This window comes from Scyliorhinus torazame, chromosome 3 (genome assembly GCF_047496885.1).
Source record: "Scyliorhinus torazame isolate Kashiwa2021f chromosome 3, sScyTor2.1, whole genome shotgun sequence".
Lineage (NCBI taxonomy): Eukaryota > Metazoa > Chordata > Chondrichthyes > Carcharhiniformes > Scyliorhinidae > Scyliorhinus > Scyliorhinus torazame.
The window spans coordinates 184173278-184188881 of NC_092709.1; the positions used below are offsets into that span (position 1 = coordinate 184173278).

Below are 15604 nucleotides of genomic sequence, written 5' to 3' on the forward strand. Positions count from 1 at the left end.
GAAATATCATGAAACACGTGGTAAATACAACTGGTTGACTATTACCTAAACCCTGACTCCCACTGTAACTGCCCCACCATTACCCACAAACACAGAACATACAAACATAGAGGGTAGGAAAGGGCTGAAAGAAACCATAAAGATGAAAGTCAAAAGATAAGCGATTGGATTCTCCGCAGCCCGAACTCGAAATCGTGGCCGGCGCCGGGCGGAGAATCCAGTTTGATGCCGTAACTGGGCCCGGTTCCGGTCTGCCGATTCTCCGGGCATTGAAAATCAGCGTCACCACGGAGACCGCCTCGCCGACGGGTGGGGGGGGGGGGGGGGGGGGGGGTGGGGGGGGGGGGGGGGCATTGCCAGAGGCCTGCTCAGCAAACCTCCGCTCCCGACTGGCCTAGTTCCTGACGGCGTGGAACTAACCACCTATTGCTGGTCGGATGCTCACGTGGTGGCTGCGGACTCAGTCTGTGGCCGCCCTGGTCGGGGGTGGGTGGATCAGAGACCAGGGGAAGTCTTATAGCCGGCCCGCGATTAAATGCGCGGGGTTTGAGGCTCGGGCGCGCAGCCAATTGGGGGTCTCCTTCTTCGGTGTGGCTCCGCGGTCCGAGTCCGCCATTGAGCAGGGCATGGCCGCTGGAGGTCGCCGCTGTGCGCATGCGCTGCCTCTGACCCGGAAGTGCAGCGGGCCATATCTGCAGCAAAAGAGTCGGTAGTAGTCTTCTTTGTAGAGTCATTCATTCAAGATCCCTATAGCTTAGAAAATGCAGTACTCACAGTCAGCAGGTTTTTTGGAGAGGCACTTTATTTCGCATCAAGCTGGTCCTTCAGCTCGAGATTCACACTCCTCTATCTTTCCGGAGAGAGAGTTGGTCGGTTTTGCTTTCGCCTTTTAGGGGAGAGAGTCAGTCGGTTCTGGACTCTTCCTGTATACACATTCATCCAGGCTCCCTGCCAGGTCAGAAACACATCCTCTCTGGATAAAACTGGAGAGGTGAGGAGAGCACCTTCCTTGAGCTGCCAAGACAAAAACTGGAACCAAACTTAAGCCTTAGGACTCTGAAAACAATTACATTGGGATCAGATCCAATCACAACCTGTTACCAGTCAGAGCAAAGCCTTTTGGACCAACCTATTGGCCACCAACCAAATCAATCGAACTGAGTCCCAGCCAATCTCTGTCAATTGTGCAAGTCAGTCTACAGTTCCAGTTTAAACCAGCACGGTGATCTCTCCTGCTGAAATTGTCTGCTTGAAATAAAGGCACAGGCCTCATGCCTTCAAGACACATGTCCATTAATAATCCATGAAACAAAAACACAACAGTAAAGTAAAAGGGGAAATAAGGGAATACATGTAACCCCCACCATACTACTCGGATTTGCAGAATCCTACTAACTGTCCTGGCTTGAGACAATTTACACCTCGATTACGTGATTATCACTCACACTGTTTGTTCCTGTAAAGACTCACATTCCAACCATTCTTCACGTTCCAATCTGTAATTAATTTGCAATTGTGTCTCTCCTCTATATATGCTGTGATTGTGAATCTGCCTCCACTTCACCTGATGAAGGGGCAACGCTCCGAAAACTTGTGATTACAAATAAACCTGTTGGACTTTAACCTGGTGTTGTGAGACTTCTTACTGTGCTCACCCCAGTCCAGTACCGGCATCACCACATCTTAATTAGTTCAGTTAGATCCATAAGATCATAGGCCATGGGAGCAGAATTAGGCCATTCGGCCCATCGTGTCTGCTCCGCCATTCAATCATGGCTGATATGTTTCTCATTCCCATTCTCTTACCTTCTCTCCATAACCCCTGATCCCCTTATTAATCAAGAATGAATCAATGAATTTATGCTAAGTTTGTCTGAGTGTGCATGTGGTTATGCTTTATGTGGTGTAATGCTCCTCCGGCTATAAGCCCCTGGCGACAGACTAGTAATCTACTGTTCCAGAAATTAGTGTTAGTAGAAGTAATCAGTGGGAAGCGTAGCTGCTTAGGAATACAAAAAAGCACGAAAAGACAGAACTCAGGAGAGGTTACGATAGTCCCCACCCCACAAAATATGACACAGTGTATGGAAAGGCTCAGTAAACCAAGGTCCACCACATTAAGAAAACAAAAAGGGCCGGTCAATAGAGAATTAAAGGTGCTATATTTAAATGCGCGCAGTGTACGGAACAAGGTAGATGAGCTTGTGGCCCAGATTGTGACTGGCAGGTATGATGTGGTAGGCATCACAGAGACGAGGTTGCAGGGGGTTCAGGACTGGCATTTAAACATCCAGGGATTCACAACCTATCGAAAAGACAGAGAGGTGGGCAGAGGGGGCGGGGTTGCCTTGTTAATTAGGAATGAAATTAAATCAATAGCACTAAATGACATAGGGTCAGATGATGTGGAGTCTGTGTGGGTAGAATTGAGGAACCACAAAGGCAAAAAAACCATAATGGGAGTTATGTACAGGCCTCCTAACAGTGGTCAGGACCAGGGGCACAAAATGCACCACGAAATAGAAAGTGCATGTCAGAAAGGCATGGTCACAGTGATCATTGGGGATTTCAATATGCAGGTGGACTGGGTAAATAATGCTGCCAGTGGACCCAAGGAAAGGGAATTCATTGAATGTTTACAGGAGGGCTTTTTGGAACAGCTTGTGATGGAGCCCACGAGGGGACAGGCCATTCTGGACTTAGTGTTATGTAATGAGCCAGACTTGATTAAAGATCTTAAAGTAAGGGAACACTTAGGAGGCACTGATCATAATATGGTAGAATTCAATCTGCAATTTGAAAGAAAGAAGGTAGAATCAGATGTAAAGGTGTTACAGTTAAATAAAGGTAACTACAGGGGCATGAGGGAGGAACTGACGAAAATCAACTGGGAGCAGAGCCTAGTGGGAAAGACAGTAGAACAGCAATGGCAGGAGTTTCTGGGAGTAATTGAGGACACAGTACAGAGGTTCATCCCAAAGAAAAGAAAGGTTATCAGAGGGGGGAATTAGGTAGCCATGGCTGACAAAGGAAGTTAGGGAATGCATCAAGGCAAAAAGAGAAAGCCTATAATGTGGCAAAGAGTAGTGGGAAGTCAGAAGATTGGGAAGGCTACAAAAACAAACAGACGATAACAAAGAGAGAAATAAGGAAAGAGAGGATCAAATATGAAGGTAGGCGAGCCAATAACATGAGGAATGATAGTAAAAGTTTATTTAAATACATTAAAAACAAACGGGAGGCAAAAGTTGACATTGGGCCGCTCCAAAATGACGCTGGTAATCTAGTGATGGGAGACAAGAAAATAGCTGAGGAACTAAATAAGTACTTTGCGTCAGTCTTCACAGTAGAAGAGATGAGTAATATCCCAACAATTCAGGAGAGTCAGGGGGCAGAGTTGAATATGGTAGCCATCACAAAGGAGAAATGCTAGAGAAACTAAGAGGTCTAAAAATTGATAAATCTCCAGGCCCAGATGGGCTACATCCTAGAGTTCTAAAGGAGATAGCTGAAGAAATAGTGGAGGCGTTAGTTATGATCTTTCAAAAGTCACTGGAGTCAGGGAAAGTCCCAGAGGATTGGAAAATCGCTGTTGTAACCCCCCTGTTCAAGAAGGGAACAAGGAAAAAGATGGAAAATTATAGGCCAATTAGCCTAACCTCGGTTGTTGGCAAGATTCTAGAATCCATTGTTTCAGGATGAGATTTCTAAATTCTTGGAAGTGCAGGGTCGGATTAGGACAAGTAAGCATGGATTTAGTAAGGGGAGGTCGTGCCTGGCAAACCTGTTAAGAGTTCTTTGAAGAGATAACAAATAGGTTAGACCAAGGAGAGCCAATGGATGTAATCTATCTTGACTTCCAAAAGGCCTTTGATAAGGTGCCTCACTGGAGACTGCTGAGTAAAATAAGGGCCCATGGTATTCGAGGCAAGGTACTAACATGGATTGACGATTGGCTGTCAGGCAGAAGGCAGAGAGTTGGGATAAAAGGTTCTTTTTCGGAATGGCAACTGGTGACGAGTGGTGTCCCGCAGGGTTCAGTGTTGGGGCCACAGCTGTTCTCTTTATATATTAACGATCTAGATGACGGGACTGGGGGCATTCTGGCTAAGTTTGCCGATGATACAAAGATAGGTGGAGGGGCAGGTAGTATGGAGGAGGTGGGGAGGCTGCAGAAAGATTTAGACAGTTTAGGAGAGTGGTCCATCAAATGGCTGATGAAATTCAACGTGGACAAGTGCGAGGTCTTGCACTTTGGAAAAAAGAATAGAGGCATGGACTATTTTCTAAATGGTGACAAAATTCATAATGCTGAAGTGCAAAGGGACTTGGGAGTCCTAGTCCAGGATTCTCTAAAGGTAAACTTGCAGGTTGAGTCCGTAATTAAGAAAGCAAATGCAATGTTGTCATTTATCTCAAGAGGCTTGGAATATAAAAGCAGGGATGTACTTCTGAAGCTTTATAAAGCACTCGTTAAGCCCCATTTAGAATACTGTGAGCAATTTTGGGCCCCACACCTCAGGAAGGACATACTGGCACTGGAGCGGGTCCAGCGGAGATTCACACGGATGATCCCAGGAATGGTAGGCCTAACATACGATGAACGTCTGAGGATCCTGGGATTATATTCATTGGAGTTTAGGAGGTTGAGGGGAGATCTAATAGAAACTTACAAGATAATGAATGGCTTAGATAGGGTGGACGTAGGGAAGTTGTTTCCATTAACAGGGGAGACTAGGACCCAGGGGCACAGCCTTAGAATAAAAGGGAGTCACTTTAGAACAGAGATGAGAAGAAATTTCTTCAGCCAGAGTGGTGGGTCTGTGGAATTCATTGCCACAGAGGGCGGTGGAGGCCGTGACGTTGAGTGTCTTTAAGTCTCAAGTTGATAAATTCTTGATTTCTCGAGGAATTAAGGGCTATGGAGAGAGAGTGGGTAAATGGAGTTGAAATCAGCCATGATTGAATGGTGGAGTGGACTCGATGGGCCGAATGGCCTTACTTCCGCTCCTATGTCTTATGGTCTAAATAATTAGCTACGGAAACAAACGAAAATCTGACCTATGCAGTGTCAGGGTGCAGAAAGGTTAAGAGAGAGAGAAAGATCTCTGAACTACAAGATACCGATTCAAATTCCTCCATCATAAAGACATCCAAGTTGGCAGAATGCCAAAGAAAAATTGCAATTTCCAATCTTCAGATCTTTTGTCTTATGCTCTGTTTCTCACAAAAGACAATCATGTTGACATTCTCGTCGGTTCATGCTGTTTGTAGATTGTCAGATTTCAACAATTCAACAGTCACATGCCTTTGGTTCTTCCTTTCCATCCATTGACAACAAGCATCTTCCTTTTACACCTGGATTCTCATGCTGTTTTTAAATTGTGATACTCCTGAAGAATATGATTTTTCTCCACTGTCAAAGCAAAATCAATGCTTTGCTGTTATGGAGAACAAAACAAGGTGCATTAAATGCTGCATGAAGGCATGTAGAAAACTGGACACATTGATCGCACCAAAAGCTTAGAATAATAATAATAATCTTTATTGTCACAAGTAGGCTTACATTAACACTGCAATGAAGTTACTGTGAAAATCCCCTAGTCACCACATTCGGCCACCTGTTCGGGTACACTGAGCGAGAATTCAGAATGTCCAAATGACCTAACAGCACGTATTTCAGGACTTGTGGAAGGAACCGGAGCACCCGGAGGAGGCGCCACCCTCCTCCTCCCCTTCTGATTGGCTCCCTGCTCACGCCGCGTGCCCTTTGCCAAGCGTCGACGCTCCTGCCTGTGGAGGCTCCGGCTTGCCTATTGGACCGTGTCTACCGTCCGTCAGCAGTCATGCCTAGATGAAAATGAAATGAAAATGAATGAAAATTGCTTATTGTCACAAGTAGGCTTCAAATGAGGTTACTGTGAAAAGCTCCTAGTCGCCACATTCCGGCGCCTGTTCGGGGAGGCTGTTACGGGATGACTAGATGAGTACAGCTTCAAGAAGCTTGAGGCCAGCCAGGACAAAGTAGCTCGCTTGATTAGCACTCCTGCCACAAACATTCACTCCTTCCATCACCGACACACAGTAGCAGCAGTGTGCATCATCTAAGATGCACTGCAAGAACTCACTAAGGCTCCTTAGGCAGCACCTTCCAAACCCACGACTGCTACCATCTAGAAGGACAAGGGCAGCAGATACCTGGGAACACCACCACCTGGAGGTTCCCCTTCAAGCCACCCACCATCCTGACTTGGAAATGTATCACCATTCCTTCAGTCACTGGGTCAAAATCCTGGAACATTCTCCCTAACAGCTCAGTGGGTATACCTACACCACATGACTGCAGTGGTTCTAAAAGCCAGCTCACCTCCATCTTCAAAAGGGCAATTAGGGAAGGACAACAAATGCTGCCTTTTATAATATCCACTCATGTATATAATGAGATGCAGACAGGCAGTGAGTGACACACAGGATAACCAATGAACACACACGACACATAACAACCAATCACCAGACAGGACACCACCACTATAAGGCACACAGGGCATTAAGACTCTCTCTCTCTCTACAGGACACAGCTACTGAGATAGTAAGAGTGCACAAGCCAGTGAGCACTATCACCATGAGGTAGAGAGTTAGTCTGGTGAAGCCAGTAGGAGGTTATCAGTTAGATTGATCGAGTGTCAACTCACAGCAGACTATGTACAGCAATCAGGAAGTTCAATAAAACAGTGTTGGACCATCTCCTGTGTCAGAAGCCTGTTTCTAGTCTCACTGCATCCAGGTGCAATGTTGAACCAACTTACTTAACACATCACTGCCCTAGCCAGCAAAGCCCACATCCCGTAAAAATGAATTTTAAAAATGTCATTTTAAGTTTCTACAATGGCTCAGAATGGGCATTCTGACCCCACATGACTTACCTTTCTATTAAACTCAGTGTGCATCATGTCTATAGTGAGTGGTCAAAGTATAGAGAGCAAAAATTGGTTTACGCCGATGTTCAGGCTCAGAAATGGACATTGTATCCAATTCTGCGGACAGAACTAAGCCCCTAATTTAGTTCCTCGTATTAACTTAAATAGATGGAAGCCAGTGCGAATCGTGCTGTGCATTCATAGCTTGCATCCTGGGACGAAGCGTCAATGTTGTACATTGCTGACCCCATCTCGAGGTTCCAAGTACTGGAATTCTCTCCCTCAATCTTTCCGTCTCCCTATTTCCTTTCGGACTATTTTTATAATGTACCTAATTGTCAGCTGTGGCTGTCAGTGCTTGTCTGATTCTGCTCCAGTGAAGCACCCTGGTACAATTTACTACTTTAAAGATGTTGTTCAGTATTTCATGATCTCACAAAAATTGTAAAAAAAAAAATTCTTAAACATTACTTTTTATTTTTTTAAATGTTGATCTCCCCTCACCAAAACACTGGCCTGTCGAAAGCTTTAAAAATGGATCTTAACAAGTTCTTTCACAATTGTGATCAACTATTTTAGTCTCCTCCATTCCAATGGAAAAGCCCCCGTTCCTCCAGGCTGATCTCCAACATTGTGCCCCATTCGCGGTCTTCCTTCGGGACTGGACGCATTTTCTCCATGTTGCTCAAGCGATGGATAATCCCAGATGCTTCCCCCCTGTCGTGTCCTGATCCTGGATGTACTGGAACTTCAGACTTGGTCCAACCCTGACAGATCCTTGCAGAGTGAAACGGGCATCAGTCAGGCATTTGCCCGACTGCAAAATACAAAATGCAGATGCATTTGAGATTTCTGAAGTCGAGATTGCGGTGAAGCTTCAGCAGTTTTGCAGTGCATGGGGTGGTGGGTGGGGGGAATTTTTGTACATCTAGAAGGTGAGCTGCCTGCTGTGGGCGGATGTCAGTCGAAGACTGGGTTGGATAAGGCGTCCTCTGACTGCAGCCACAGTCACAGACGGAGCTGGGCTGGAGAGACAAGCGATGGCTGTGCCTCCCCGGTCCGGGGTGAGCCGGCTGAGGGTTTGAGTGCGACCCAGGATGGAGGGGGAGAGGCCGGCGGACCCCAGCCTCGGGCAGGGGGGCAAGGGCCAGCGCTTCAGCCTGCAGCTGGTGGGCTCGCTGGCGGTCCACCAGCTCACCACCATGCCCATGCTGCCCTGGGTGGTGGCTGAGGTGCGGAGACGGAGCGCCCGGGGCTCGGGGAGCCGCCGAGTCCGCCTGCAGGTGTGGCAGGGCTGGGTGCGCTGTGTGGCCGCCGCCAGCTCCAAGCCAGATCAGCTCCCCTCCGGCACCGTCTTCCAGCACCGCGCACAACACATCCACAAGCTGCTGCACCACAGCGGCGACCCCAGCTACTTCGCCTATCTGACCAAGAGCCAGGCTGCACAGCAACCACAACACAGTCTCTGCTTCGTATTCCGTGTTTCTGATCACACTCTGGTAAGACTTCCGCCAACCCCACATTGCATGTTGTGTTGTAACATAGAAACAGAAATGTCATCAAAAGTGCAACTTTTAACTGAAACATTGAATGATCAGTGTTGCAAATATTTGTTCATCGTGGAGAACTTCTTTTGAGCAGAGACACTGCCGGCAGCCAGTGTGCGAGAGATATCCAGGCGTTGACTGGATTGTCAGTTTAATGACAATTTCATAATGTGGTGATTTCCTTCATGGATTCCCATTCAATGCATTGTTTGCTGCATGTGTGTGTGTGTGTTATATTCCAGTGACTGTCACCAAACGTCCAAGGACTGAGGGTATTCTGTATGTGTTGTTGCTCTTGTTTATTTGGAGGCACTTCCACTGACTTGGGCCAGTCAATGACAACATTCAACTGAAGCCTCATCCTGGTTATTGTTGGGTGTAGTTAAAACTGATCTGCAGGTGACACCGTTCTAACATTGCTACTTTCAAATAGTTTTAAGTTGGCCAGATCTGATGGGGTTCCCCTTGCTTAACATTCAACCAAATTGTTTGTGACCCTATTGTTTGTGTAACCCTCCAAAGGAATTTTAAGATACCACGAATAATTCACTTGATTTGTCTGAGGTTTGTCGAGCTAATTATTTCCATAATATAATAGCTGGATCAGCACAGTGCTGGAACATATCATCTTTCTTCATTGCACTATTGCACACGTGGGAAATGGGGTCAGATCCAGGGTCAGAAATGCTGAGGTTTTAGCCTGTTTGCAGAATATTGGCCTTAGCAGGATGGCAACAGCAGCATTGCACCACAACCGGTTGATTCATGAAAAAAGAAGTTTGCCTGCCCCTTGATGGAAAAAACATCTATTAGCTTAATTTTCCTTGTAGACAAATAACTGTAGTTATTTTAGCTTCCTGGACGTTTTGTTTATTATATAATTCAAACACAGAACGACTGCAACAGTGTGTTATATCATGAGGCATGTAGCAGAGCCATTAACCAAAGTGGAAATAACTTTCAGGAGGGAACATTGTTACACATGTGTATTGTATTTTTGTTAATGTTATTAGCCCACCTCCAATGACATTGCATGGTGTTTGGAGCATGCTTGTGATCACAAGGAAAAGATGGTTATTGAGCGAATTTTTAGTTAATCTCTTAAGAAAGACACTAAATGATTTCTATGCTTTTGTTTTGAATATACAATTCAACAATTTTTTTTGTTCTGTTGTCATTAATATGACCCATCATTTTAAGATCACTGTGCAGGTATTCCTGTCGAGAGGTAGTCTAAACTGATCCAAAACCTGAGGCCAATGGTTTGAGAATGTTTTGGTAGATTTGCAGCTATTTTTAAATTCTTGTTCCAGCCATTGGAACGAGGCAGATTATCAGTGCAGAAAGAAAGAAAGCAGCAGGAAATGACTATGTTTCTATTTTTATACCTTTAACACTTGAAGTAAGATGTGTTGAGTGAGATATTCGAACTGTGATGTCTGAAGTGTGACACATGTGAGATAGAGACCAGACTTATATATAGACAAGGAGATCTCCTGTGACATTACTCAAAACAAGGTACAGAATATACTGTTCCATAATGAGAGGAATGTTATATCATGTAGGTCATAATGTTAAGGTCATTGATTCGTTATGCCTATAACCAATCCAATATTTATTAAGATTTTCAGTGGTATTTTGAGGATTGAACTCCATGATTCTGAAAGCATAAATCAATGGCATTTGTGAACCTTTTTAAAATAAAATTAATTACCTAATTCTTTAATTTTTAATCCCTTGCCATTTTTAGAGTTGAAGTTATAAAGGTGTACAAGAAGTACCTGCTTCTGATCTTGTAACCAGATGTGTTGAAGAAAATGTCTGGACATGACTACTGGGAAATGGCCCCAAGACTTGGTAAAACTATAATCGTGCTCCTGGAACTTGACAGCACTATGATGGTTGCAGGGGATTGGCACATCCTTTAGTCTGGCATCATTGTGGTGGTAGTAGTCTGGAGCAGAACGATGGAAGGGGAACCTGACGATTAGTGGTTTAATGGGGAAGGTGAACCCTGGGGTGTAATGAATTCTAACTTTCAGCGGACTGTGATGGGAGAGGGATTCATAGGTCAAACAGCACTGGAAATGCCTTGGGAGGGGTTTGGGGGTGCGTGCAGTGGGGAGGGACGTAGATCTGGTAACATTGGGAGGATGGGGGCAGCATGGTGGCACAGTGGATAGCACTGTTGCCTCATGGAGCTGAGGCCCCAGGTTTGATCCCGGCTCTGGGTCACTGTCCGTGTGGAGTTTGCACATTCTCACTGTGTTTGCGTGGGTTTCACCCCCACAACCCAAAGATGTGCAAGCTAGGTGGATTGGCTATGCTAAATTGCCCCTTAATTGGAAAAAATGAATTGAGTATTTTAAATTTTAAAAAAACTTTGGGAGGATGGTAGGGTTCACGCTTTGATAGTGTTGGCTTGTATGTTTCTATGAAATCTCAGCAAACATTGAATTCAGTGTTTTCTGATTGGTTCCTGGATGTATGTTATTTTCTCTGACTCCCCCTCTCTTTCTCTCTCTGTCTCACTCTTGCTACTGATTGGAATATTTTCCACCTCTCAAAGACCTGTGAAGATGCCCAAAGTCAGTTTGCCTGAGAAAGTTTCAGGATTTAATTTACTTAAGAATTGAAATGAACTGGGAAAACACAGTGGAGTGGAAATTGGGCTTTGTTGTACCCAATGAACAGGCATTAAACAAGCATAGTTTTGGGGAAGAACATCCTGTGCCACAATAATAATAATCTTTATTGTCATAAGTAGGCTTACATTAACACTGCAATGAAGTTACTGTGAAAAGCCCCTAGTCGCCACATTGCGGTACCTGTTCGGGTACACAGACTGAGAATTCAGAATGTCCAAATGACCTAACAGACCGTCTTTTGGGACTTGTGGGAGGAAACCGGAGCTCCCGGTGGAAATCCATGCAGACACGGGGAGAACGTACAGACTCTGCACAGACAGTGGGAATCCCAACCGAAGCGGGAATTGAACCTGGGACGCTGGCGCTGGCAAGCAGCAGTGCTGATCACTGTGCTACCGTGTTAATGCAGCAATGTGGGTCTCAGCCAGGGCACACTGATCCTGAGGGGGACAGCCCAAGTCCACACACTTGCCACCAAGTAATTCCTACTACTCCCTGAGCTCCAGGCATACACCCCCAAGGAAGCCCGAAAAGTTTCAAAGGTTTACTTACCTCCTTGCTCCCTCTCAACGGCCATGGCCCCTGGGCCCCACTTGAGGGGGAGGGGGGGGGGGTTTGCGGAGCTGAGAAATGTCTGACTGAAATTAGGTCAGATATTTTTCATGGCAACCATCGAAAATAGGCGTTAGGTTCGTTACACATACAAATATGGTTCCTTCACAAAAGATTAATCTGTGATGAGAGGATCTGCCCAGCTCAGGATTCTTTATTAATCTTTCCAGCTCCGTGGCATTGCTGGCAGCTGCTATCTGCACGTAACCTGAGGTGAGGCTGCGGGCATAAACCTGTGACCCTGTGGATTTGGAACAAATGGTGACAGTTCATCTGGATTATTTTGTTGAAGCAGAAACAGAAAATGCTGGAAAATCTCAGTATGTCTGACAGCATCTGTGGAGAGAGAACAGAACTAATGTTTTGAGTCTGGATGACTCTTCTTCGTCAGAGCTAAAGAGAACTGGAAATAGGATGAGATTGATACTGTGGCGGAGTGGAGGGTGCAGTTGTGGAGCAGTGAGCAGAATAGAGGACCAGTGATGGGCGGAGGCTAAGGAGAAATTGACAAAGGTGTCATGGACAGAAAGACATAGGGAATGTAAATGGTGGTGATAATGACTAAGGAGAGTGCTGATAGTGGCACATTAAGAGATCTGAATGTGTTAATGGCAGAGCAAACTTGTCACTTGCCATTTCAACTCACTGTCCTGCTCTCATGTCCATATGTCTGTCCTTGGCCTGCTACAATGTACCAGTGAAGACCAGCTCAAATTGGAGGAACAGCACCTCATCTTCCAATTAGGCATGTTACAGCCTTCTGGACTTAACACGGTGTTCAACAACTCCAGAACGTGAACTCGCTCCTCCACCTGCTCGCTATTTTTATTTCTGTCAATTTATTTTCATTTCTCCCATTGATCTGTTTTTTCTTCACCACTGTCTCCCCTCCCCACTAGGGCCATCTGCTCCCTGTTCCAGGTTGTCCTTTGACACCCTGCTTACCTTTGTTCTGCCATTAAAACATTCTGATCTCTTAATGTACCACCATCAGCACCCTTCTTAGTTATTATCACCACCATTTACATTCCCTTTTTCTTTGTGTCCACAACATCTTTTGTCAGTCTCTCCCTAGCCCTCTATCCAGCCCACTGCTGCACCCCTGCCCTCCCCCACAACAGTATAAAACTCATCCTATTTCCAGTTCTCTTTAGCTCTGATAAAGAATCATCCAGACTCGAAACATTAGCCCCATTCTCTCTCCACTGATGCTGTCAGACCTACTGAGATTGTCCAGCATTTTCTGTTTTTGTTTCAAATTCCTGCACCCGCAGTAATTTGCTTTTGTTTTGTTGAGGTTTGGTCTGGCCTTGAGCCTCCCAGTTCAGGTGCATGCAGCAGCCTCATTGTGAACTTTGTGCTCAGAATTGGGCACCAATAAATTGTTGCTTTAACTTGTCTGCATTTCTTTGCCATTCTCTTGGTTTCGCAACTTGATGTACTGGAGTATTTATCATGTGGCACAAGCACAAACTGCAGCAGATGTGGAATCAATACAGAATTATATTTGAAATGGATCATTGTTTTAACTCCGTTACCTGCATTTTCTTTAAAAAAACATTTCAGTGGACATGATCTGAATAAAATTTTGTAAGGTGTCCTGTAGCTTTTCAAAAAATTCTGAAAACTAGCTGACATGTTTTTTTAAACAAAAATATTTATTAAAGTTTTTTAACAAAACAATTTCCCCCCCTTACAAACAATAACCCCCCCCCCCAGAACAAAATAGCACAAAATCGCCCTGAGCAAGATATATACATGGTAAGATGATATATTTACATAGCTTTATACACTGGCTCTCGCCCATTCGTGCCAGTTTCCCCCACCCTCCATGTTATCCCCCGCTCGTCCATCCCCTCAAACAATCCCTCGTTCCCCCTCCCCTCCCCCCTCCCTCCCTGGGTTGCTGCTGCTGCTGACCGACCTTCCTCTAACGCTCCGCGAGGTAGTCTAGGAACGGTTGCCACCGCCTGTAGAACCCCTGCGCAGACCCCCTTAAGGCAAACTTAATCCTCTCCAACTTTATGAACCCAGCCATGTCGTTTGTCCAGGCCTCCATGCTAGGGGGCTTCGCCTCCTTCCACATTAGCAAGATCCTTCGCCGGGCTACCAGGGACGCAAAGGCCAGAATGCCGGCCTCTTTCGCCTCCTGCACTCCCGGCTCGTCCACTACTCCAAATATTGCTAGCCCCCAGCTTGGCTTGACCCAGACTTTCACCACCTGAGATATTGCTCCCGCCACTCCTCTCCAGAACCCCTCCAGTGCCGGGCATGACCAAAACATATGGACATGGTTCGCCGGGCTCCCTGAGCACCTTCCACATCTCTCCTCTACCCCAAAAAACCTACTCAACCTCGCCCCCATCAGGTGCGCTCTGTGAACCACCTTAAATTGTATCAGGCTGAGCCTGGCACATGAGGAGGAGGAATTAACCCTACCCAAGGCGTCAGCCCACAAACCTTCCTCGATCTCCTCCCCCAGCTCATCCTCCCATTTACCCTTCAACTCTTCTGCTAGCACTTCCCCCTCTTCTTTCACCTCTTGGTGTATTGCCGAAACCTTGCCCTCCCCGACCCATACACCCAAGATCACCCTGTCTTGAATTTCTTGTGTCAGGAGCAGCGGGAATTCCCTGACCTGTCGCCTCACAAAAGCCCTCACTTGCATATATCTGAATTCATTTCCCGGGGGTTGCTCAAACTTCTCCTCCAGTTCCCATTAGGCTCGCAAATGTCCCGTCGATGAACAGGTCCCCCATTCTTCTAATCCCCACCCGATGCCAGCCCTGGAACCCCCCATTCATCTTCCCCGGGACAAACCGGTGGTTACCCCTGATCGGGGACCACACCAAGGCTCCCACTGCACCCCTGTGCCGCCTCCACTGGCCCCAGATCCTTAACGTTGCCGCCACCACCGGGCTCGTGGTGTACTTTGATGGCGAGAGCGGCAGCGGTGCCGTCACTAGCGCCCCCAAGCTCGTTCCTTTGCAGGACGCCATCTCCATCCTCTTCCATGCCGCCCCCTCTCCCTCCATAACCCACTTACGGATCATCGCCACGTTTGCTGCCCAGTAGTAGCTCCCTAGGTTTGGCAGCGCCAACCCTCCTCGGTCCCTACTGCGTTCCAGGAACCCTCTCCTTACCCTCGGGGTCTTGTTCGCCCACACAAACCCCATAATACTCCTACCTACTCTCTTGAAAACGCCCTTGGTAATCACGATGGGGAAGCACTGGAACACAAACAAAAACCTCGGAAGGACCACCATTTTGACCGACTGCACTCTACCCGCCAACGAGAGCGGCACCATGTCCCATCTTTTGAAGTCCACCTCCATTTGGTCCACCAACCTCGTCAGATTCAATTTGTGTAGGGCCCCCCAGCTCCTGACTATCTGGATCCCTAGATACCGAAAACTCCCCTCCGCCCTCCTCAGCGATAGGTCCCCTATCCCTCTTTCTTGGTCCCCTGCCTGTAGTACAAAAAGCTCGCTCTTCCCTACATTGAGCTTATAGCCCGAGAACTCCCCAAACTCCCTCAAAGTCTGCATGACCTCCACCATCCCCTCCATTGGGTCCGCCACGTACAGCAGCAGGGCGTGCGCGTATAGCGACACCCGATGCTCTTCTCCCCTGCGGACCACCCCCCTCCATTTATTAGACTCCCTCAGTGATATGGCCAAGGGTTCGATTGCTAATGCAAACAACAGCGGGGACAGAGGGCACCCCTGCCTCGTTCCTCGGTACAGCCGAAAGTATTCCGACCTCCGCCGGTTCGTCACCACACTTGCCACCGGGGCGCTGTAAAGGAGCTTAACCCAGCTAATAAACCCTCCCCCGAACCCAAACCTACGCAACACCTCCCAGAGGTACTCCCACTCTA

The 15604-nt window shown here is 46.8% G+C and overlaps 1 protein-coding gene and 1 long non-coding RNA gene across 6 annotated transcripts in view; one reads left to right on the top strand and one right to left on the bottom strand.

Moving 5' to 3' along the window:
• Positions 1-5529: 5529 nt before the first annotated feature.
• LOC140408827 (uncharacterized) lies at positions 5530-7547 on the bottom strand. The gene is made up of 2 exons (XR_011940212.1): positions 6924-7547; positions 5530-5850 (listed from the first exon to the last, which is right to left on the bottom strand). It is a non-coding gene; the product is annotated as an uncharacterized lncRNA (long non-coding RNA).
• A 304-nt stretch (positions 7548-7851) lies between these two features.
• tbc1d1 (TBC1 (tre-2/USP6, BUB2, cdc16) domain family, member 1) overlaps positions 7852-15604 on the top strand; it is a 393938-nt gene continuing 386185 nt past the window's right edge. For all 5 annotated transcript variants that reach the window (XM_072496556.1, XM_072496559.1, XM_072496560.1 and 2 more), the window contains exon 1: positions 7852-8416. In XM_072496556.1, coding sequence (XP_072352657.1) covers positions 8015-8416 — 402 coding nt within the window. In that variant the 5' untranslated portion in view covers positions 7852-8014. The remainder of the gene's footprint in view (positions 8417-15604) is intronic.